Here is a 25,028-nt window from a genome sequence, read left to right as displayed (position 1 = left end):
CTGTACAGAATGAGCTTCAGGGTGATGCGATTGTTCTCTATATATGTGCTGTCGTCGGCCGGGGAGTAAGGGTCTGGAGGGGATTGGTAACTCGATTTACAATAAAAAGCGAGGTGTTATTATTGTGTTGTGTAGGGAAGATCTAGTGTTAGATAGGGATGAGCAAAGCGATCCATTACTAATTTGTTACAAATTTCCCAAAACTTTCATATTCTTACAAATTTCCTTGAATCCAGCAAAATGGTGGGCTCGCCTAGCAACCAGGCAACCCCCACATGTACTTATACTGGCTAACAGATGTAAATCATTCAGCTGCAGCAATAAAAACTAAATCTCCGAGCACTAAAAAATACTCGGAGGACACCCGAGCGTGCTTGGGAAATCTCGAGTAACGAGTATATTCGCTCATCACTAGTGCTGATAAGTGTGTACGGGACAGCATTAACCCCTTAACGACCACCGATACGCCTTATAACGGCGGCAGTTAAGGGTACTTAAACCAAAAAAGTGGAAAAAGTGAATAGCGCCCCCCAGAGTCGTATTTTCTCTGGGGTCTCCGTTACTGGGGGTAGCCGAGACCCCAGAGAACATGATTCGGGGGGTTTTACCGACCCCTGGGTTGCGATCGCCGGTAATTAACCGTTTACCGGCGGTCGCAAAAAAAAAAGCGATTTCCCATTTAATTTCTCTGTCCTCCGATGTGATCGCACATCAGAGGACAGAGAAATGGGGTCCCCGATCGCCCCCCGATACTCACCTGTCTCCCCCGGTGCTCCTCGTGGCTCCCGATGGGCGCCGCCATCTTGTTCCGGCCAAAAAATTGGGGGCGCATGCACAGTGCGCCCGCCGGCTGGCACCCAGAAGATCTTTGGGGTCTCGGCTGCCGGGGGTAGCAGAGACCCCAAAGAACATGATCGGGGTCGGTTTTTACCGACCCCTGTTTTGCGATCGCCGGTAATTAACTGTTTACCAGCGACCGCAAAAAAAAAAAAAGTGATGTGTAATTGTTGTGAATCTGCTTTTGGGCTCCTTCTGGTGGTGGCTAGTGGTACTGGTGACTCGGGTGTGTTTTCTTTCTCAGTTCACCTGTTTTCATCAGTAGTGGGGAGTTCCTATTTATTCCTGCTCTTCAGTCATTGCCTTGCCGGCCATCAATGTAACCAGAGCCTTTCTGTTGCATGTTCCTGCTCCTAGACTACTGATCAGCTAAGTTGGACTCTTAGTCCTAAGTTTGTTTGCATTTTTTGTTCCAGTTTACAGTTATATCATTCTCTGTAGCTGGAAGCTCTTGTGGGCTGAAATTACCACTCCGGTGTCATGAGTTGACACATGAGTCTTAAAGTAATTTCAGGATGGTATTTTAAAAGGGTTTTCAGCTGACCGTGCAGTTCCCTTTTGTATCTTTCTACTATCTAGTAAGTGGACCTCGCTTTGCTGAACCTACCTTCATACTGCGTATGTCTTTTCCTCTGAACTCACCGTCAATATATGTGGGGGGCTTCTGTCTCCTTTTCGGGGGAATTTCCCTAGAGGTAAGCCAGGTCTGTTTTTTCCTCTACTAGGGTTAGTTAGTCCTCCGGCTGGCGAGAGACGTCTAGGGATAAAACTTAGGCACGCCCCCCGGCCACTATTAGTTGTGTGGTAGGTTTAGCTCACGGTCAGCTCGAGATTCCATCACCCAAGAGCTCGTCCGTTATTTATGTGTCCTGACGTTCCCCTGCCATTGGGAACCATGACAGTATGGCCGGCCAAGTGTTAAAACTGTTGGCAGAAGAAAGGAGAGAAAAAGAAGTCTGCAAATTTTTTTTTTTTTCTCTCGGTGCTTGCTCTATAGTTGAATCAGTTGCATTTCAGCTCTAATTGCAGTCTTTGTCTCCCTCTCCTTCTAACCCTTGAATGGCTCTGATCTCACCTGCTTAAAATGGATCCTCAGAGTTTGGCTACAGGTTTGAATAATCTTGCCACAAAAGTTCAAGATTTACAGGATTTTGTTATACATGCTCCTATATCTGAACCTAGAATTCCTATACCAGAATTTTTCTCCGGAGATAGATCTCGTTTTTTGAATTTCAAATATAATTGTAAATTATTTTTTTCTCTGAGACCTCGCTCCGCTGGAGATCCCGCACAGCAGGTTAAGATTGTAATTTCCTTGCTGCGAGGTGACCCTCAAGATTGGGCATTTGCATTGGCACCAGGGGATCCTGCGTTGCTCAATGTGGATGCGTTTTTTCTGGCTTTGGGGTTGCTTTATGAGGAACCTAATTTAGAGATTCAGGCTGAAAAAGCCTTGATGGCCCTGTCTCAAGGGCAAGATGAAGCTGAAATATACTGCCAAAAATTTCGTAAATGGTCTGTGCTTACTCAGTGGAATGAGTGCGCTTTGGCGGCGAATTTCAGAGAGGATCTCTCTGATGCCATTAAGGATGTTATGGTGGGGTTCCCTGCGCCTACAGGTCTGAATGAGTCCATGACAATGGCTATTCAGATTGATCGGCGTTTGCGGGAGCGTAAACCTGTGCACCATTTGGCGGTGTCTTCTGAGAAGGCGCCAGAGAATATGCAATGTGATAGAATTCTGTCCAGAAGCGAACGGCAGAATTTTAGGCGAAAAAATGGGTTGTGCTTCTATTGTGGTGATTCAACTCATGTTATATCAGCATGCTCTAGACGCACAAAGAAGGTTGATAAGTCTGTTTCAATTGGCACTTTACAGTCTAAGTTTATTCTATCTGTGACCTTGATTTGTTCATTATCGTCAATTACTGCGGACGCCTATGTCGACTCTGGCGCCGCTTTGAGTCTTATGGATTGGTCCTTTGCCAGGCGCTGTGGGTTTAATCTAGAGCCTCTGGAAGTCCCTATACCTCTGAAGGGTATTGATTCTACGCCATTGGCTAGTAATAAACCACAATACTGGACACAAGTGACTATGCGTATGACTCCAGACCATCAGGAGGTGATTCGCTTCCTTGTGTTGTACAATCTACATGATGTTTTGGTGCTCGGATTGCCATGGTTACAATCTCATAATCCAGTCCTTGACTGGAAAGCAATGTCTGTGTTAAGCTGGGGATGTCAGGGGGCTCATGGGGACGTACCTTTGGTTTCCATTTCATCATCATGTTGCTATGCGAGAGTATATTAAGGAGTCCCTGGAAAAGGGACATATTCGTCCTTCTTCATCTCCCTTAGGAGCCGGTTTTTTCTTTGTGTCTAAAAAAGATGGCTCTTTGAGGCCGTGTATTGATTATCGACTCTTGAATAGAATTACAGTCAAATATCAGTATCCTTTGCCACTGCTGACTGATTTGTTTGCTCGAATAAAGGGGGCTAAGTGGTTCTCTAAGATTGATCTTCGTGGGGCGTATAATTTGGTGCGAATTAAGCAGGTTGATGAGTGGAAAACCGCATTTAATACGCCCGAGGGCCATTTTGAGTATTTAGTAATGCCTTTTGGTCTTTCAAATGCCCCTTCAGTCTTTCAGTCCTTTATGCATAACATTTTCCGTGAATATTTGGATAAATTTATGATTGTGTATCTGGATGATATTTTGATTTTTTCGGATGACTGGGACTCTCATGTCCAACAGGTCAGGAGGGTTTTTCAGGTTTTGCGGGCTAATTCCTTGTGTGTGAAGGGTTCTAAGTGTATTTTTGGGGTTCAAAAGATTTCTTTTTTGGGGTACATTTTTTCCCCTTCTTCCATTGAGATGGATCCTGTCAAGGTTCGGGCTATTTGTGATTGGACGCAGCCTACTTCTCTTAAGAGCCTTCAGAAATTCTTGGGCTTTGCTAATTTTTATCGTCGATTTATAACTGGTTTTTCGGATGTTGCTAAACCTTTGACTGATTTGACTAAAAAGGGTGCTGATGTTGCTGATTGGTCCCCTGCTGCTGTGGAGGCCTTTCGGGAGCTTAAGCGCCGCTTTTCTTCTGCCCCTGTGTTGCGTCAGCCTGATGTTGCTCTTCCTTTTCAGGTTGAGGTCGACGCTTCCGAGATCGGAGCTGGGGCGGTTTTGTCGCAGAAAAGTTCCGACTGCTCCGTGATGAGACCTTGTGCGTTCTTTTCTCGAAAATTTTCGCCCGCCGAGCGAAACTATGATATTGGTAATCGGGAGCTTTTGGCTATGAAGTGGGCTTTTGAGGAGTGGCGTCATTGGCTTGAGGGGGCTAGACATCAGGTGATGTTATTGACCGATCACAAGAATCTGATTTATCTTGAGTCTGCCAAGCGCCTGAATCCTAGACAGGCGCGCTGGTCGTTGTTTTTCTCTCGGTTTAATTTTGTGGTCTCATACCTACCAGGTTCTAAAAATGTGAAGGCAGATGCCCTTTCTAGGAGTTTTGAGCCTGATTCCCCTGGTGATTCTGAACCTACAGGTATCCTTAAGGATGGGGTGATTTTATCTGCTGTTTCCCCAGACCTGCGACGGGCTTTGCAGGAGTTTCAGGCGGATAGACCTGATCGTTGCCCGCCTGGTAGACTGTTTGTTCCTGATGATTGGACCAGTAGAGTCATCTCGGAGGTTCATTCTTCTGCGTTGGCAGGTCATCCTGGAATCTTTGGTACTAGGGATTTGGTGGCTAGGTCCTTCTGGTGGCCTTCCCTGTCTCGAGACGTACGAGTTTTTGTGCAGTCTTGTGATGTTTGTGCTCGGGCCAAGCCTTGTTGTTCTCGGGCTAGCGGATTGTTGTTATCTTTGCCTATTCCGAAGAGGCCTTGGACTCACATCTCTATGGATTTTATTTCTGATCTCCCTGCTTCTCAGAAAATGTCTGTCATCTGGGTGGTGTGTGACCGTTTTTCAAAGATGGTTCATTTGGTACCTTTGCCTAAGTTGCCTTCCTCATCCGAATTGGTTCCTCTGTTTTTTCAAAATGTGGTTCGCTTGCATGGTATTCCGGAAAATATCGTTTCTGACAGGGGGACCCAGTTCGTGTCTAGATTTTGGCGGGCATTCTGTGCTAGGATGGGCATTGATTTGTCTTTTTCGTCTGCGTTCCATCCTCAGACTAATGGCCAGACGGAGCGAACTAATCAGACCTTGGAGACTTATTTGAGGTGTTTTGTGTCTGCGGATCAGGATGACTGGGTTGCCTTTTTGCCGTTGGCAGAGTTTGCCCTCAATAATCGGGCTAGTTCTGCCACTTTGGTTTCTCCTTTCTTTTGCAATTCGGGGTTTCACCCTCGTTTTTCTTCCGGTCAGGTGGAGTCTTCGGATTGTCCTGGAGTGGATACTATGGTGGATAGGTTGCATCGGATTTGGGGACAGGTGGTGGACAATTTGAAGTTGTCCCAGGAGAAGACTCAGCATTTTGCCAACCGCCGTCGTCGTGTTGGTCCTCGTCTTCGTGTTGGGGACTTGGTGTGGTTGTCTTCCCGTTTTGTCCCTATGAGGGTTTCTTCTCCTAAGTTTAAGCCTCGGTTCATCGGTCCTTATAGGATTTTGGAGATTCTTAACCCTGTATCCTTTCGTTTAGACCTTCCGGCATCTTTCGCTATCCATAATGTCTTCCATCGGTCGTTGTTGCGGAGGTATGAGGTGCCGGTTGTTCCTTCTACCGAGCCTCCTGCTCCTGTGCTGGTTGAGGGTGAATTGGAGTATGTTGTGGAGAAAATCTTGGACTCCCGTATTTCCAGACGGAGACTACAATATCTGGTTAAGTGGAAGGGTTATGGTCAAGAAGATAATTCTTGGGTAACTGCTTCTGATGTTCACGCCTCTGATTTGGTTCATGCCTTTCATAGGGCTCATCCGGATCGTCCTGGTGGTTCTTGTGAGGGTTCGGTGCCCCCTCCTTGAGGGGGGGGTACTGTTGTGAATCTGCTTTTGGGCTCCTTCTGGTGGTGGCTAGTGGTACTGGTGACTCGGGTGTGTTTTCTTTCTCAGTTCACCTGTTTTCATCAGTAGTGGGGAGTTCCTATTTATTCCTGCTCTTCAGTCATTGCCTTGCCGGCCATCAATGTAACCAGAGCCTTTCTGTTGCATGTTCCTGCTCCTAGACTACTGATCAGCTAAGTTGGACTCTTAGTCCTAAGTTTGTTTGCATTTTTTGTTCCAGTTTACAGTTATATCATTCTCTGTAGCTGGAAGCTCTTGTGGGCTGAAATTACCACTCCGGTGTCATGAGTTGACACATGAGTCTTAAAGTAATTTCAGGATGGTATTTTAAAAGGGTTTTCAGCTGACCGTGCAGTTCCCTTTTGTATCTTTCTACTATCTAGTAAGCGGACCTCGCTTTGCTGAACCTACCTTCATACTGCGTATGTCTTTTCCTCTGAACTCACCGTCAATATATGTGGGGGGCTTCTGTCTCCTTTTCGGGGGAATTTCCCTAGAGGTAAGCCAGGTCTGTTTTTTCCTCTACTAGGGTTAGTTAGTCCTCCGGCTGGCGAGAGACGTCTAGGGATAAAACTTAGGCACGCCCCCCGGCCACTATTAGTTGTGTGGTAGGTTTAGCTCACGGTCAGCTCGAGATTCCATCACCCAAGAGCTTGACCGTTATTTATGTGTCCTGATGTTCCCCTGCCATTGGGAACCATGACATGTAATTCTCTATCCTCTGATGTGATCGCACATCAGAGGACAGAGAAATAGGGGGATTCAGTGACCCTGTTATACTTACCGTTGTCCCTGGGTCCTCCTGTGAACCCCTCCTGACCGCCGGCTTCTTCCTCCGGTAAGAAAATGGCGGGCGCACTGCCGGCCGGCAGCTAGAAGAGTTGGGGCTATGGTTAGGGTTAGGGTTGGGGCTAGGGTTAGGGTTGGGGCTAGGGTTAGGGTTAGGGTTGGGGCTAAATTTAGGGTTAGGGTTGGGGCTAAATTTAGGGTTAGGGTTGGAGCTAAAGTTAGGGCTAGGGTTGGGGCTAAAGTTAGGACTAGGGTTACGGCTAAAGTTAGGGTTAGAGTTGGGATTAGGGTTAGGGTTTGCATTAGGGTTGGCATTAGGGTTACGTTTGGGATTAGGGTTAGGTTTGGGATTAGGGTTAAGGTTAGGGTTGGGATTAGGGTTAGGGGTGTATTGGGATTAGGGTTAGGTTTGAGGTTAGGGTTGAGATTAGGATTAGGGGTGTGTTGGATTTAGGGTTCTGATTAGGGTTATGGTTGTTTTGGGGTTAGGGTTGTGATTATCGTTAGGGTTGTGATTAGGATTATGGATCGGGTTGGGATTAGGGTTAGGGGTGTGTTGGCGTTTGGGTTGGAGTTAGAATTGTGGGGTTTCCACTGTTTAGGTACATCAGGGGGGTCTCTAAACGCCACAGCCAATTTTGCGCTCAAAAAGTCAAATGGTGCTCCCTCCCTTCTGAACTCTACCGTGCGCCCAAACAGTGGTTTACCCCCACATATGGGGCATCAGCATACTCGGGATAAATTGGACACCAACTTTTGGGGTCCAATTTCTCCTGTTACCCTTGTAAAAATAAAAATTTGGGGCTAAAAACTTTTTTTGAGTGGAAAATTTTTTTTATTTTTATTTTCACGACTCTGCATTATAAACTTCTGTGAAGCACTTGGGCATTCAAAGTTCTCACCACACATCTAGATAAATTCCTTGGGGGGGTCTAGTTTCCAAAATGGGGTCACTTGTGGGGGTTTCTACTGTTTAGGTACATCAGGGGCTCTGCAAATGCAGACCATTCAATCAAAGTCTGCATTCTAAAACGGCGCTCCTTCCCTTCCGAGCTCTGCCATGAGCCCAAACAGTGGTTTACCCCCACATATGGTATCAGCCTACTCAGCATAAATTGCACAATACATTTTGGGGTCCAATTTCTCCTGTTACCCTTGTGAAAGTAAAAATTTGGGGCTGAAAAGATCATTTTTGTGGAAAAAATATGATTTTTTTTCTTTTCATGGCTCTACATTATAAACTTCTGTGAAGCAGTTGGGGGATCATAGTGCTCACCACACATCTAGATAAGCTCTTTGGGGGTCTAGTATCCAAAATGGGGTCACTTGTGGGGGTTTCTACTGTTTAGGTACATCAGGAGCTCTGCAAATGCAACATGACGCCCGCAGACCATCCCATCAAAGCCTGCATTCCAAGCGGCGCTCCTTCCCTTCCGACTCAGGAAAAACTGGTCAACAGATTTTGGGGTACAATGTCTCCTGTTACCCTTGAGAAAATAAAAAATTGCAGGCTAAAAAATCATTTTTGAGGAAAAAAAAAGGATTTTTTATTTTGACGGCTCTACGTTATAAATTTCTGTGAAGCACTTGGGGGTTTAAAGTGCTCACCACACTTCTAGATAAGTTCCTTAAAGGGCCACTGTCACCCCCCTCCAGCCGTTATAAACTAAAAGAGCCATCTTGTGCAGCAGTAATGCGCCGGTTTTGAAACGATAACAGCGCTGAGGGGGTGGCGCCGAAAGCACAGGAAGATGTGAGTGACGGCAGAGGAGCTGGTCAAGCTGGGGAGTGAGGACCCGCCTCCCTGGCTGGAGACAGGAATTGTGGCTAAGTATAAAAATGCTTTATTTGGGGTATACTTGAACCTAAAACTAAAAGAGCCACCTTGTTAGAATGCAGCATTACTGCTGCACAAGGTGGCTCTTTTAGTTTATAACGGCTGGAGGGGGGTGACAGTGGCCCTTTAAGGGGACTAGTTTCCAAAATGGGGTCACTTGTGGGGGGTTTCTACTGTTTAGGCATACTAGGGGCTCTCCAAACGCAACATGGTGTCCGATCTAAATTCCAGCCAATTCTACATTGAAGAAGTAAAACGGAACTCCTTCTCTTCCAAGCTCTGCTGTGCACCTAAACAGTGGTTTACCCCCACATATGGGGTATAGACATACTCAGGAGAAATTGCACAACAACTTTTGTGGTCTAGTTTCTCCTGTTACCCTTGTCAAAATAAATATTTGGGGGCAAAAATATCATTTTTGTAGAAAAAATGCGATTTGTTTTTTTTATTTTCACGGTCTACGTTATAAACTTCCGTGAAGCACCTGGGGGTTTAAAGTGCTCACCACACATCTAGATAAGTTCCTTAAGGGGTCTAGCTTCCAAAATGTGGTCACTTGTGGGGGGTTTCCACTGTTTAGGCACATCAGGGGCTCTCCAAACGCCACATGGCGTCCGATCTCAATTCCAGCCAATTCTACATTGAAAAAGTAAAACGGCACTCCTTCTCTTCCAAGCTTTGCGGTGCACCCATACAGTAGTTTACCCCCACATATGGGGTATCGAATTACTCAGGAGAAATAGCACAACAAATTTTGTAGTCTAATTTCTCCTGTTACTCTTGTGAACATAAGAATTTGTGGGCGAAAAGATCATTTTTGTGTAAACAAATACGATTTTTTATTTTCACGGCTCTACTTTATAAACTTCTGTGAAGCACTTGGGGGCTCAAAGTGCTCACCACACATCTAGATAAGTTCCATAAGGAGTCTAGTTTCCAAAATGGTGTCACTTGTGGAGCGTTTCCACTGTTTAGGCATATCAGGGGCTCTCTAAACGTGACATGGCATACAATCTCAATTCCAGCCAATTCTACATTGAAAAAGTAAAACGGCACTCCTTCTCTTCCAAGCTCTGCTGTGCGCCCAAAAAGTGGTTTACCCCCACATATGGGGAATCAGCATATTCAGGAGAAATTGCACAACAAAATTTATGGTTAAATTTCTGTTTTTACACTTAAAATGTAAATGTAAAATGTAAAATGTTTGCAAAAAAGTTAAATGTTCATTTTTTTCCTTCCACATTTTTTCAGTTCCTGTGAAGCACGTAAAGGGTTAATAAGCTTCTTGAATGTGGTTTTGAGCACCTTGAGGGGTGCAGTTTTTAGAATGGTGTCACACTTGGTTATTTTCTATCATATAGACCCCTCAAAATTACTTCAAATGTGATGTGGTCCCTAAAAAAAAATGGTGTTGTAAAAATGAGAAATTGCTGGTCAACTTTTAACCCTTGTAACTCCCTAACAAAAAAAAAATGTGTTTCCAAAATTGTGCTTATGTAAAGTAGACATGTGGGAAATGTTATTTATTAACTATTCTTTGTGACATATCTCTCTGATTTAAGGGCATAAAAATACAAAGTTTGAAAATTGCAAAATTTTAAATTTTTTTGCCATATTTCCATTTTTTTCATAAATAATCGCAAGTAATATCGAAGAAATGTTACGAATAACATGAAGTACAATATGGCACGAAAAAACAATCTCAGAATCAGCAGGATCTGTTAAAGCGTTCCAGAGTTATAACCTCATAAAGTGACAGTGGTCAGAATTGTAAAAATCGGCTAGGTCATTAAGTACCAAATTGCCTCTGTCACTAAGGGGTTAAATAAATTCTGGAAGATTCACCCACCTATTGTACAGATGATGAATAATATCTAGGATTAGACGGGTTACCATTCTGTACAGAGGAGGTTGTCACTGGTGTGTAAGCGGCTGCAGACCATCGCTCTGCATCAGACTGCAGAAGGTCTCAGCAGTTTACTTTGCAGACTTCTTCCTGAGCCTTCTGACTCTAGGACCAGTGACAATCTTCCCCTGGCTCTAGCTGAAACAGGGGTTTTTGTAACTGCCAGCTTGCAGCTGGAAAGTTGCGGGTGATATTTCTATTTCCAGTTCCCTTTTGCAGATTGAAGCTATAGCAGTCAGCTATTTTCCTCTCTAGTGTTTGGAGGACATCCGCATTTTTCTCTGAGTCTACTCTAGCTAAGTGTTTCCCTTGTTTGTTTACCCCATCTGTCTTTAGTTGTAGTGGGGACAGACTAGCGCCTATCCTGTCCTTCCCATTGCAGGGCTTATCACCAGGGTCAGGCAAGGATTAGGTATACTGCTCGGCGATAGGTGCAAAACCTATATAGGGATGATAGGGCAGACAGGGTGACGTTAGAGCTGCCTAGGGGTCTCCACTCCCCCTTCTCTAGTGTTTGGTTCCCTTTCCTCTATTCCTTCATGTTGCACTTAGCCTTTCCTACACGTTGCGTGACAGAGGTTTGGTTTAAGATGTGGGAGTTAGGGTGCAAGATTTACATGTAAAACATGTATGAAACATAAAATGTGTGAAGCATAAATGTTTCACCCATAAAAACTGTGCAGATGAATGCAAGCAGCTGAATCATGGGTGTGGGTGTGTAGTTTGGCAGCATGCATTCAGCCACAAACCTGGTCCTTCCCCTCTCAAGGCCAAAAACTGCATTAAAAAAATGAATTTGCAGGAAAATAAACCATGAGGCGGTGTTCACACAATGCAGTCACAATGAATTGTTTGGGTTTTTATTAAATACTGTAAAATTGTCATGTTTTTACCTAGTTTTTAAAAATAGCACTAAAAAGACATTGCAAATGCATTGCGTGGACAAAGCCTCAGAATACATTCCATTATGCTGTATCTCAGTCATTCGAACTGCATGAATCAGACACCAGCTGCATTATGCTGTAGCAACTATGTATGCTGTAGTATTTTAAAAAAACACACTTTGAAATGCCAAATTGGACTATATACACCTCAAAACACCAGTCCAAGGCCAGACCCCGATGGCAGGACGGGAAGGGGAGCAGGGTGATTCGGAAGACGGAAAGGAAATAGCCTCCAGGAACAGACCTCTGGGACTAGTCATTTGAGACACATATTGTAGATGACGATTCATTAAGACTAGCATTATTATATGCCCCTCTTAGTGGAGAGGTGTGGTGAGGTAAGATGAATGAATTCAGCGCATCTTCTATGTCGCATGCTCCTCTGTGTGCCGCGCCAGAAGTAAAACTTTAATCAGGGACTGGAGTAACATTTGTAGCATAAACGCTACTAAAGTGGCATAATTTTTTATTAATTTGGCAGTCAAGTGCTGTTTTCATGCCCCACCCATGCTCCTCCCATTTTGGCAGAAACTGTGCAAAGGTGCCAAAAGTCGCAAAATTTTTGCACAACTGTGTACTACAACAGAAAAATGGTGTAAAACACTGATAAATAGGACCCATAGTCCCAGTGCAGCTTTTCAAAGTATGCTCTCTCTGAAACATCGTATTGTTTCAGATTAAAACATACACAGGTTCAATAACGCAGGCAGTGTCTAGTTTATGCTGCCCATGATTCACGCTACATGAATCCCACACAGATAAATTTTTATCCCACACATTAACTTTTTTTCAATTCCTGGGATAAAATAAAGATTTTGACTGAAGCGAATCAGTGATTGCCAGTTAGTGCCACTTTCTGACTGCTTAATGTCACTTAAAATGGGGTGAGAGACAAAAGTTTGGCTTGACTAAACTGAATAATCCTCCGAAGTGATCATTATTTTGTTAGAAGAATTGGATTTTAAACATTTGTAAAGCAAAATTATATAAAAAAGTATATAAATAAAAATGTATAAATCAGCAGACATGTTGATGCCTTAATGTTTATTCATGAGATGTACAGATCTGTGTATTACTTCATTATATATTATACATTTACATGGATTTATTTTTATTTTTTAGTTTCTTCCTATTTAGAAACACCCAGTTAAGAAACAAGAAACACAGGTACTGCTATACATCAAGTTAACAAAGATTTTATAAATCCAACACAACTGAAAAATTCTGCGACACTCACCACTGATGAAAAGCTTCTCTTACACAACACGACCCACCGATGCAAAGTAACAGACTGGCAACAGATGTTTTGTATGTCTTCATGCTTCCTTTAGGGCTAATGCAAATGTGGAGCTACGCAAAACAGCTGATGCCAATCTGTTACATCCTATGACCAAATGATGCAATAATGAGAAGCTTTACATCAGCGGTAAATGCTGGAGTCTCTTGATTGTCATGCGAAACTTTCTAAGTAGCATGCATTTAAAATTTTACATTTTTTCTACATCAAAGTATATGTCGTCTTTTCACCTAACTAGACTTCAAAACTTTACACAAATCCACCAAATCTCTGGCACATCTCCCCCTTCCTTTTTTTTTCAAAGATAAAGCTAGAAGTAGGGAATGAGCAGTCCATAACAAATCAGAGTGTGGAGAGTGGGAAAGTATTTATATACTTAGTGACGGCAGACAAAAAGCTTGTAGATGGGGAAGAAAGCATACGATGAGAAAATCACTACAGAAGTGAAGCTGTGCTGATACATTAGAGCTAGTTAAAGGAAGCATCCTCCTGGACATACACACCTCTCACATCCAGCATATATTATTGGGAGGGACATGCCCGGGAGAGAAATCTGAAACTAGGAGTAGGCTGAAAGCGTCAAATTCGTGAATGAAGGAATAAAGATTGCAGACAATTTTTTTCACATAAATTTTAACTTATTTTTTTATCTAACAATAGCCTCTAGCATATGTAAAATTATGTATCGCATGCCAAAGAAATTATTAGTTTTTACGGACCAATTAATTTTTAGATAGGTACATTAGTGCTAATGCACCAGCACCAAGACCTACAAGAGCAGAAACCAAACCAAGTGATGATGATGTTTCTTGAGAGGTCATCTGCCTATCGCACAAATTCAACTGGCAAGCCTCACAATGCTCTTCATCATGTGGGCCATCCAGAGGACCATAAATGTTTGGTGGACGGTCATCATTCGCATTTTGTTTCCCATAAAATGCCTTCTGAATATGACTAACTACATTGCTGATGACTCTTTCTATGTTTTCAGAGTGTATCATAGGCTCTTGCATTTTTGTGCATTTTTGACATCCCTGTTTGAAAATCCTCATTGCCACATTGCCACGTGGCTGAAAATGGGTCAGCTTCATACAGAACAAGATGAAGACTTTTGATGAGCTCCAATTGCGTTTACAATTTAAGCAGCGAAAGCTAGAGAAAGATAGAAAAAAGCATACGTATTAGAAACACATCGCCATTTACAGTTTTCTATGAAAATGTAGAAAATTATATCACTGTCAACATCCTTCATGGAAATGCCGTTTTGGCCCAGAGATTATTATTTTTTGCATTGTCAAAGGCATGTGCCAGCTGCTATTGGGCCCTGAGAGAGCGAGAGCGATCAGTCCAGGCTTGCTGCATCCCTTAGACAATAGGTTGGGGAGTGGCAAGTAGCTCACATCCCTCATTGCCCTCTTACATAAATGTAACTGGTATATTTTACACTGTATTATTTTATTTCCGTTATCCATGCAGTCTGGAAATTACAGGATTAATATTTTTTTTTAATAAGTGTGATATGAAAAAAAAATAATTGCCAATTTAAAAAAAGATGCATGCAGCACAAAAATCTGATTACACAATAGATAATTTTCTGGTGATTGCATACTTTTAAATTAATTCTGCAAATGTTCATGGCATGCAAGAAACAAGCGTGTACAAGAACCATAATTCCAGAGACAGGAACCGGCCTAGCTGTGGCTAATACCTAAGAATTATCCCTATAAAGGGTTTAGCTAAAATCAACAAAAAATATTATATGGACAACTCCATTAACCATTGGTCTTTGTAAATAACGAACTGTGCCTGCGAACCGTAGTATTCACTTTATCTTATTTAACTACGGCTATTGGATAACACATTTTTATTGCATGGTGTGTGATGTTTTACTATATGTGCTTTTTGTTTTGCTTACATCCTTTTTGTTAATGTAATTTGCTATGCGTGACTAACAATTTCATCAAGCAGGTATTTGCACAATTGATGGGGATTAGTGTGGATGGACCACAATGCACCTCATTTTTACATAGGGTTCCCAAAAATAGAGCAAAGTACCCCCAATGCTTTCTAAATGTTTTTAAAGCTTTAAGTTCTTTATTTACCTGCCAAATGTTGTCTGTGAAAAGTATTTAGCATCATTCTTTTTCTGAAGGTTTTTGTCCACATGTAAACTCCATCCATGAGGAACTCCTGAATTGCCTATCTCTCTGGCAAAATCTTCAATCCAAGCTATATTATTCATTCTCACTCCAATTTAATAGGATTTTCTAGTTCTTCTGCAAGAAAACAAAACCCTGGTAATATTATATAACATGAATACAATGTTTAAAATTGGCTTAAAAAATCCTTGTAAAAAATATTGTAATATCTGCCACATTGTCTTCATTTCAGGGCTGGATGCAGGTCTGGGTATATCCTATTTTCATTTGTTTTCCATGGAAGAGAACATTTCCCTCACACTGCATGTGTACATAAATCATAATGGAGAAGGGCGCCAATGAAGCTAATGAACTACGCCCAGCAATCAGCCCTCTTCACACATGTCACTCCTCAAATCAAGCACTGACATGGGGAGGGGGCAGTAAGATTTGTGAAATGATATGCAGAAGTGAGACTAGTGCCATATCAGAATACCGGGGCAGACGTCACAGTCTGGTACATTGAAGAGTTTTACCAAGTTGTACTTCAATCACATTTATTCAGAAGTCTGGGGTTTGTTTTTTAAATAGATATTTTTTATATGTATTTGACGTGTATCTATGCTTTTACCACACATTTGGCATCCATTCTGATTCTATTAAATAAAAATGTAAAACATTATTTTTCTCCTATAAGACATTTATTTAAAAAAATCGGTGCGGTGGGGCTTTCACAGAATCATTGACTTGACTGGCCAATTTTGATTTGCAAATTGGATACAAATTGGATATCTCCATTGGGACAAAAAACGGGACCCCTTTTGGAAGGTGAGGGAAGAAAAACATACAGGAAACTGCAGAAATAAAAAAACAGGTGAGATTGTGCCAATTTTATTGCCACTTGAGCACATTGTTCGACCACCTTGTTACGACGGATATAATTCGCATGTATAAAAAATGAATGCATTTGCCCTCTATACTATGTGACCACTGCCATCACATTTTTTCCTCTACAGGGATATGGCCTTTAACCCCTTCACTCCCAAGGGTGGTTTGCACGTTAATGACCGGGCCAATTTTTACAATTCTGACCACTGTCCCTTTATGAGGTTATAACTCTGGAACGCTTCAACGGATCTTGGCGATTCTGACATCGTTTTCTCGTGACATATTGTACTTCATGTTAGTGGTAAAATTTATTCGATATAACTTGCGTTTATTTGTGAAAAAAACAGAAATTTGGCGAAAATTTTGAAAATTTCGCAATTTTTCAACTTTGAATTTTTATGCCCTTAAATCACAGACATATGTCATGCAAAATACTTAATAAGTAACATTTCCCACATGTCTACTTTACATCAGCACAATTTTGGAACCAAAATTTTTTTTTGTTAGGGAGTTACAAGGGTTAAAATTTGACCAGAAATTTCTCATTTTTACAACACCATTTTTTCTTAGGGACCACATCTCATTTGAAGTCATTTTGAGGGGTCTATATGATAGAAAATACCCAAGTGTGACACCATTCTAAAAACTGCACCCCTCAAGGTGCTCAAAACCACATTCAAGAAGTTTATTAACCCTTCAGGTGTTTCACAGGAATTTTTGGAATGTTTAAATAAAAATTAACATTTAATTTTTTTTCACACAAAATTTATTTCAGCTCCAATTTGTTTTATTTTACCAAGGGTAACAGGAGAAAATGGACCCTAAAAGTTGTTGTACAATTTGTCCTGAGTACACTGATACCCCATATGTGGGGGTAAACCACTGTTTGGGCGCATGGCAGAGCTTGGAATGAAAGGAGTGCCATTTGACTTTTCAATGCAAAATTGACTGGAATTGAGATGGGACGCCATGTTGCGTTTGGAGAGCCCCTGATGTGCCTAAACATTGAAACCCCCTACAAGTGACACCATTTTGGAAAGTAGACCCCCTAAGGAACTTATCTAGATGTGTGGTGAGCACTTTGACCCACCAAGTGCTTCACAGAAGTTTATAATGCAGAGCCATAAAAATAAAAAATCATATTTTTTCACAAAAATGATCTTTTCGCCCCAAATTTTTTATTTTCCCAAGGGTAAGAGAAGAAATTGGACCCCAAAAAATGTTGTGCAATTTGTCCTGAGTACGCTGATACCCCATATGTGGGGGTAAACCACTGTTTGGGCGCATGGCAAAGCTCGGAAGGAAAGGAGCGCCATTTGACTTTTCAATGCAAAATTGACTGGAATTGAGATGGGATGCCATGTTGCGTTTGGAGAGCCCCTGATGTGCCTAAACATTGAAACCCCCTACAATTGACACCATTTTGGAAAATAGACCCTCTAAGGAACTTATCTAGATGTGTGGTGAGCACTTTGACCCACCAAGTGCTTCACAGAAGTTTATAATGCAGAGCCGTAAAAATAAAAAATCATATTTTTTCACAAAAATGATCTTTTCGCCCCAAATTTTTTATTTTCCCAAGGGTAAGAGAAGAAATTGGACCCCAAAAAATGTTGTGCAATTTGTCCTGAGTACGCTGATACCCCATATGTAGGGGTAAACCACTGTTTGGGCGCATGGCAGAGCTTGGAAGGGAAGGAGCGCCATTTGACTTTTCAATGCAAAATTGACTGGAATTGAGATGGGACGCCATGTTGCGTTTGGAGAGCCCCTGATGTGCCTAAACATTGAAACCCCCCACAAGTGACACCATTTTGGAAATTAGACCCCCTAAGGAACTTATCTAGATGTGTTTTGAGAGCTTTGAACCCCCAAGTGTTTCAGTACAGATTATAACGCAGAGCCGTGAAAATAAAAAGTCTTTTTTTTTTCACAAAAATGATTTTTTAGCCCCCAGCTTTTGTATTTTTACAAGGGTAACAGAATAAACTGGACCCCAAATGTTGTTGTCCAATTTGTCCTGAGTACGCTGATACCCCATATGTAGGGGTAAACCACTGTTTGGGCGCATGGCAGAGCTTGGAAGGGAAGGAGCGCCATTTGACTTTTCAATGCAAAATTGACTGGAATTGAGATGGGACGCCATGTTGCGTTTGGAGAGCCCCTGATGTGCCTAAACATTGAAACCCCCCACAAGTGACACCATTTTGGAAATTAGACCCCCTAAGGAACTTATCTAGATGTGTTTTGAGAGCTTTGAACCCCCAAGTGTTTCAGTACAGATTATAACGCAGAGCCGTGAAAATAAAAAGTCTTTTTTTTTTCACAAAAATGATTTTTTAGCCCCCAGCTTTTGTATTTTTACAAGGGTAACAGAATAAACTGGACCCCAAATGTTGTTGTCCAATTTGTCCTGAGTACGCTGATACCCCATATGTGGGGGGGAACCACTGTTTGGGCGCATGACAGAGCTCGGAAGGGAAGGAGCGCCATTTGGAATGCAGACTTAAATGGATTGGTCTGCAGGCGTCACGTTGCATTTGCAGAGCCCCTGATGTACCCAAACAGTACAAACCCCACACAAGTGACCCCATATTGGAAACTAGACCTCCCAAGGAACTTATCTAGATGTGTTGTGAGAACTTTGAACCCTTAAGTGTTTCACTACAGTTTACAATGCAGAGCCGTGAAAATAAAACATATTTTTTTCCCACAAAAATGATTTTTAGCCCCCCAAATTTTTATTTTCCCAAGGATAACAAGAGAATTTGGACCCCAGAAGTTGTTGTTCAATTTGTCCCGAGTACGCTGATATCCCATATGTTGGGGTAAACCCCTTTTTGGACGCACGGGAGAGCTCGGAAGGGAAGGAGCACTGTTTTACTTTTTCAACACAGAATTGGCTGGAATTGAGATTGGACGCCATGTCGCGTTTGGAGAGCCCCTGATGTGCCTGAACAGTGGAAACTCCCCAATTCTACCTGAAACCCTAACCCAAACACACCCCTAACCCTAATCCCAACGGTAACCCTAACCACACCCCTAACCCTGACACACCCATAATTCTAATCCCAACCCTAATCCCAACCGTAAATGTAATCCAAACCTTAACCCTAACTTTACCTCCAACGCTAACCCTAGCCCTAACCCTAACTTTAGCCCAAACCCTAACCCTAGCCCTAACCCTAACCCTAGCCCTAATGGGAAAATGGAAATAAATACATTTTTTTAATTTTATTATTTTTCCCTAACTAAGGGGGTGATGAAGGGGGGTTTGATTTACTTTTATAGCATTTTTTATATCGGATTTTTATGATTGGCAGCCATCGCACAATAAAAGACGCTTTTTATAGCAAAAACGTTTTTGCGTCTCCACATTTTGAGACCTATAATTTTTCCACATTTTGGTCCACAGAGTCATGTGAGGTCTTGTTTTTTGCGGGACGCGTTGACGTTTTTATTGGTAACATTTTCGGACACGTGACCATTTTTGATCACTTTTTATTCTGATTTTTGTGAGGCAGAATGACCAAAAACCAGCTATTCATGAATTTCTTTTGGGAGAGGCGTTTATACCGTTCTGCGTTTGGTAAAATTGATAAAGCAGTTTTATTCTTCGGGTCAGTACAATTACAGCGATACCTCATTTATATAATTTTTTTATGTTTTGGCGCTTTTGTACGATAAAAACTATTTTATAGAAAAAATAATTATTTTGGTATCGCTTTATTCTCAGGACTATAACTTTTTTATTTTTTTGCTGATGATGGTGTGTGGCGGCTTGTTTTTTGTGGTACCATGATTATTTATATCCGTCTTTTTGATCGTGTGTTATTCCACTTTTTGTTCGGCGGTATGGTAATAAAGCGTTGTTTTTTGCCTCGTTTATTTTTTTTTTTTCTTACGGTGTTTACTGAAGGGGTTAACTAGTGGGGCCGTTTTATAGGTTGGGTCGTTACGGACGCGGCGATACTAAATATGTGTACTTTTATTGTTTTGTTTTTTTTATTTAGATAAAGAAATGTATTTATGGGAATAATATTTTTTTTTTATTATTATTTATTTAGGATTTTTTTTTTTATTTTTTTTACACATGTGGAAAAATTTTTTTTAACTTTTTTACTTTTTCCCAGGGGGGAACATTACAGATCGATGATCTGATAGTGTGCACAGCACTCTATCAGATCACCGATCTCACTTACATCGGTGCAGGCTTACCAGCGTCTGCTCTGAGCAGGCGCTCGGTAAGCCACCTTTCTCCCTGCAGGACCCGGATGCCGCGGCCATCTTGGATCCGGGACCTGCAGCGAGGAAGGAGGTAGGAGACCCTCGGAGCAACGCGATCACATCGCGTTGCTCCGGGGGTCTCAGGGAAGCCCGCAGGGAGCCCCCTCCCTGCGCGATGCTTCCCTATACCGCCGGTACACTGCGATCATGTTTGATCGCGGTGTGCCGGGGGTTAATGTGCCGGGGGCGGTCCGTGACCGCTCCTGGCACATAGTGCCGGATGTCAGCTGCGATATGCAGCCGACACCCGGCCGCGATCGGCCGCGCTCCCCCCGTGAGCGCGGCCGATCGCGTATGACGTACTATCCCGTCGGTGGTCATACGGGCCCACCCCACCTCGATGGGATAGTACGTCAGATGTCAGGAAGGGGTTAACTATTTTATACGTATTGTCTATGTTGGCTATGCTACTAATTGTTTTATTGGTATTATGCTATTTTAAAATTGTGGAGTAAAAGTTATGTATTAATTCTGCATTTTTTGCTATTTCTCAGTTCACTGATCCCTCAGTGACCTGCCCCTATTTTACATATATATATTATAATAGGCAGGCAGGTGCCAGAGCTGTAGCATGATATGTGGGTAATATGCATATTTATGTTTTATTTAGACAATTTATTTATTTTTCAAAAACTATGTCTAAATAAAATGAAAATATGCATATTATCCCCGTATCATGCTACCATCGGTCAAATTTTTTTTCTCCCCAAAACCATATTATATTCAGTATGTAAAATAGGGGGCAGGTCAGTGAGGGATCAGCAACCAGTCAAAACCCATACAGATGAATATCTAATCAGAGCACCACTTGAAGTCCCCCCCACAGGCCACCCCGGAGCACGAGCACATCATTAACTCAAAACTGAAAATAAAGATTAAACAACAACCACAAGACAGATTTCATCAACCAAGGTATCATTTTAATCAGTATAACGGCGCCACCCTGACTTTGTGTAGGTTACTGTGCACAATCCTGCTGACAGGTTCCCTTTAAATAATTGTGTCTCTAAACAGCAAAAGCACAAAAAGAAGATTCAGAGATCCTCCAGAAATTCAGAAAAAACAGCAAAAAGGCAGAGATGTTTACCTGCCTAGACCTCCAAACAAATGCACTATTAGGAAGCAGTGGACCCATGTGGTAAAGATGGCGGCCATCTTAACCACATGGGTCCACTGCTTCCTAATAGTGCATTTGTTTGGAGGTCTAGGCAGGTAAATAATTGTGTTTGCAAATTGTCTCTTCAGAGAGGAAGAGGACTAGAACTCTAGTGCCACCTATTGGAAGTAGCAATCCTAACAGTCAATGTTGACACTTTATTGAGCCTCTTCACATGACTTAGGGGAAAAGTCAAACCAGAATCTAATTGTGTATGTATGTAACACATTCCCTTACCTGCACTAGTCTAGTTACAGCAAGATTTCTGCTCAGACAGGCCAGGAGCCTTCTGGTGTTATATAGTGAATACTGCAAGGAATTGTGGGAGTTTCCATAATAGCCAGCAATAAGTGTGGATAGTTGTGAGGTCTGATTTTGTGATCATGGTAAATGGATATGCAACAGCCTGAAGTAAAAGGCTTTTGTTGAGCAAAATGTGGATTTTTTTACTTAATGTTATTTTCTTTTGCTGAGGAAAAAGATGGCTTAAAATAAACTCCTAAGTAGTGTTGAGCATTCCGATACCGCAAGTATCGGGTATCGGCCGATACTTGCTGGTATCGGAATTCCGATACCGAGATCCGATACTTTTGTGGTATCGGGTATCGGTATCGAAACAACATTAATGTGTAAAAGAAAGAATTAAAATAAAAAATATTGCTATACTCACCTCTCTGACGCAGCCTGGACCTCACCGAGGGAACCGGCAGCGTTGTTTGCTTAAAATGCGCGCTTTTCCTTCCTTCCGTGACGTCACGGCTTCTGATTGGTCGCGTGCCGCCCATGTGGCCGCGACGCGACCAATCACAGCAAGCCGTGACGTAATTTTCAGGTCCTTCTAGGCATTCACTATTTTAAAATTACGTTCCGGCTTTGTGATTGGTCGCGTCGCGGTCACATGGGCGACGCGACCAATCACAAGCCGTGACGTCACAGGAGGCAGGAGACGCGTGCATTTTAAAATGCGCGCGTGTCCAGCCTCCCGTGACGTCACGGCTTGTGATTGGTCGCGTCGCCCATGTGGCCTCGACGCAACCAATCACAGCAAGCCGTGACGTAATTTCAGGTCCTTCTGGATTTTAAAATTACGTTCTGGCTTGTGATTGGTCGCGTCGCGGTCACATGGGCGACGCGACCAATCACAAGCCGTGACGTCACGGGAGGCTGGACACGCGCGCATTTTAAAATGCGCGCGTCTCCTGCCTCCCGTGACGACACGGCTTGTGATTGGTCGCGTCGCCCATGTGACCGCGACGCGACCAATCACAAAGCCGGAACGTAATTTTAAAATACTGAATGCCTAGAAGGACCTGAAAATTACGTCACGGCTTGCTGTGATTGGTCGCGTCGCGGCCACATGGGCGGCACGCGACCAATCAGAAGCCGTGACGTCACGGAAGGAAGGAAAAGCGCGCATTTTAAGCAAACAACGCTGCCGGTTCCCTCGGTGAGGTCCAGGCTGCGTCGGAGGGTGAGTATAGCAATATTTTTTATTTTAATTCTTTATTTTACACATTAATATGGTTCCCAGGGCCTGAAGGAGAGTTTCCTCTCCTTCAGACCCTGGGAACCATCAGGAATACCGTCCGATACTTGAGTCCCATTGACTTGTATTGGTATCGGGTATCGGTATCGGATTAGATCCGATACTTTGCCGGTATCGGCCGATACTTTCCGATACCGATACTTTCAAGTATCGGACGGTATCGCTCAACACTACTCCTAAGGCATTTTTTGCATCTATAAAAGGCTTTCATTTTGAAAACCCCGTGCTTCACAACAAGTCATAGTCTTTAATGGCTATGTGTTCTAGCCATGAAAAACACAAGTATGTGAAACACATGTGAATGGAGCCTAACCACAAGTGTGGGGTGAACAATGTTACTTACAGAAGTCCTTGTAGCAGCCTAACTTGCCTTTAATCAGTAATACACTCCGCCGTCGCTGTCAATATATCTATCCCCAATTTCTGCAGACGCTCCACTGTCTCACTTGCGTGAAATACGGCCAAGTCTCGCATGGTAACACCCGGCTCTGCCGCCGGCACTTGGGAGGGGAGCGTGCGGCTCCATGTATTGCTAAGCAGCCGCACGCTCCGCTCTGGAGTGCCAGCGGCAAAACCGAGTGTTACCATGCGAGACTCGGCCGTATTTTACGCAAGTGAGTATGAGTCCTTATGGCAATTATTGTACAGCAGAGAAATCATTTCAGCGACTGCACATAGTCTAATACGCCATATGACCCTTACAATCAGAACGTAATAACACTAGCAAAACACAGCATGTCAATTATTTTAATGATATCCATTCCTCCCCCACATGGAGAAAAATGAAAAACAAAAGCCCAGTGTGTGAACATACCCTTATGGTGTGTCAAATAATGTAATTCTTTTGTGGGTTAAGAGGTTTTTTTTTAAAATTAAACTGGCATCTAATTTTTTTTGGTCCCATTATGGTTTTCATGCTCCGTGCCAACCAGTGTGATTAAACTACAATACATCAAACGTACAATGAAGGCTATGGCCATCCAATGTGCTGCACATGAAAGCCACAGAGTAAAGTGATCACCCTTGGACTAAAGGTGTGGAGTCCTTGGGTATATCTACAGTAAAGAACCTGGACAATAGGGGACCAGAGAAACCTATAACATGCCAATGGGTTTATTAGCTAGCACTGTACATACAGTGTAGAATTTCTCAAGGATCACAGAAGTAATAATAGCAGGCATCACATTAGTAACTAAATGGAGAGATCCTACTGGATTATTAAGAACAACTCAGTGATCATGCTTTGTTAGATATGATATATCACAATTTGGTCCCTGAGTGTAGCTGACAAGAGACCATGTCTGCATGAGCTCCTGTGTAAGGAGAATAACTGTGCACATCAGGAATGGGTACAAAGAAGACACACAATGTTAAAGTAGCACCCAGATTAAAAATAGTGTTCTCACTTTTGTAAATTGTGTTTTATAAAAAAAGAAAATCATTTTAAGGTGTATTAAATCCAGAGGAACTTGCATAGCAAAGCATCATACAAGAACAAACCTTAGAAGTAAAACATAATATGGAAAAATAAGTTATATATTCACTTGAATTTAGCTAGAAGTAAAGGTTTTGTTGTGTGCAGCTTTATCATTTTACCTGTTTTGCTGTAAATGTCGGAGTTTTCTTTCTTTCTTCTTTCGTGTGAAACGTTGGAAAGACTTTGGCTTAATAATATCTGCAGCGTCGTCTCCTCCTCCTCTGGGATAATACTGGTTTCTCAGAAACGAAACTACTCAGGTTTCAGTTCTCCCAAGGAATGATGCTGGTAGTTAGACAATCTATTGGCCTAGAAAAAAAGGAATGATCAAAAAAAGACTTTATGTAGATGACTTTTGTAATCAATGTAATAAAATGTTTTACATATTTTTCAAGAATAGGGAAGGTTCAGTCACCATATACATGTGTGAACTACAATCACCAATTCATTGACAAATACAAAATAATAGTAGTCACTAGGGTTGAGCGAAACGGATCGGACAAATTCAAAAATCGCCGACTTTCGGCAAAGTCGGGTTTCATGAAACCCGACCCGATCCCAGTGTGGGATCGGCCATGAGGTCGCCGATCTGCGCTCAAAAGTCGCGTTTCGTATGATGCTTTCAGCACCATTTTTCAGCCAATGAAGGAGGACGCAGAGGGTGGGCAGCGTGATGACATAGGTCTCTGTCCCCACCATCTTAGAAAAGGGCATGACAGTGATTGGCTTGCTTTCTGCAGCGTCACAGGGGCTATAAAGGGGCGTGCACATTGACCGCCATCTTACTTCTGCCGATCTGAGCATAGGGAGAGGTTGCTGCAGCTTCATCAGAAGCAGGGATATCGTTAGGGAGGGAAGATTAACCCCCAAACTGCTTGTGCTGTAGCGATTTCCACTGTCCAACACCACCTTTTTTT

The 25,028-nt window shown here is 42.6% G+C and overlaps 1 protein-coding gene across 2 annotated transcripts; it reads right to left on the bottom strand.

Moving 5' to 3' along the window:
* Positions 1 to 12,347: 12,347 nt before the first annotated feature.
* On the bottom strand, positions 12,348 to 24,330 carry LOC143808035 (receptor-transporting protein 4-like). 2 transcript variants are annotated; one of them, XM_077290258.1, is made up of 3 exons: positions 24,231 to 24,330; positions 14,722 to 14,895; positions 12,348 to 13,771 (listed from the first exon to the last, which is right to left on the bottom strand). In XM_077290258.1, exons 2-3 carry the CDS (start codon positions 14,859 to 14,861, stop codon positions 13,342 to 13,344), a joined length of 570 nt encoding a protein of 189 aa, XP_077146373.1. In that variant the 5' UTR covers positions 14,862 to 14,895; positions 24,231 to 24,330; the 3' UTR covers positions 12,348 to 13,341. The 2 variants fall into 2 exon arrangements, with proteins under 2 accessions (XP_077146373.1, XP_077146375.1); XM_077290260.1 differs by having other exon boundaries at positions 14,722 to 14,892; positions 24,231 to 24,304.
* Between the last annotated feature and the right edge of the window lie 698 nt (positions 24,331 to 25,028).

The sequence above is a fragment of the Ranitomeya variabilis genome, chromosome 2, assembly GCF_051348905.1.
Source record: "Ranitomeya variabilis isolate aRanVar5 chromosome 2, aRanVar5.hap1, whole genome shotgun sequence".
NCBI classification, from domain to species: Eukaryota; Metazoa; Chordata; class Amphibia; order Anura; family Dendrobatidae; genus Ranitomeya; species Ranitomeya variabilis.
Note: the sequence above shows the minus strand (reverse complement) of the source record. Positions and strands in the feature narration are given on the sequence as shown.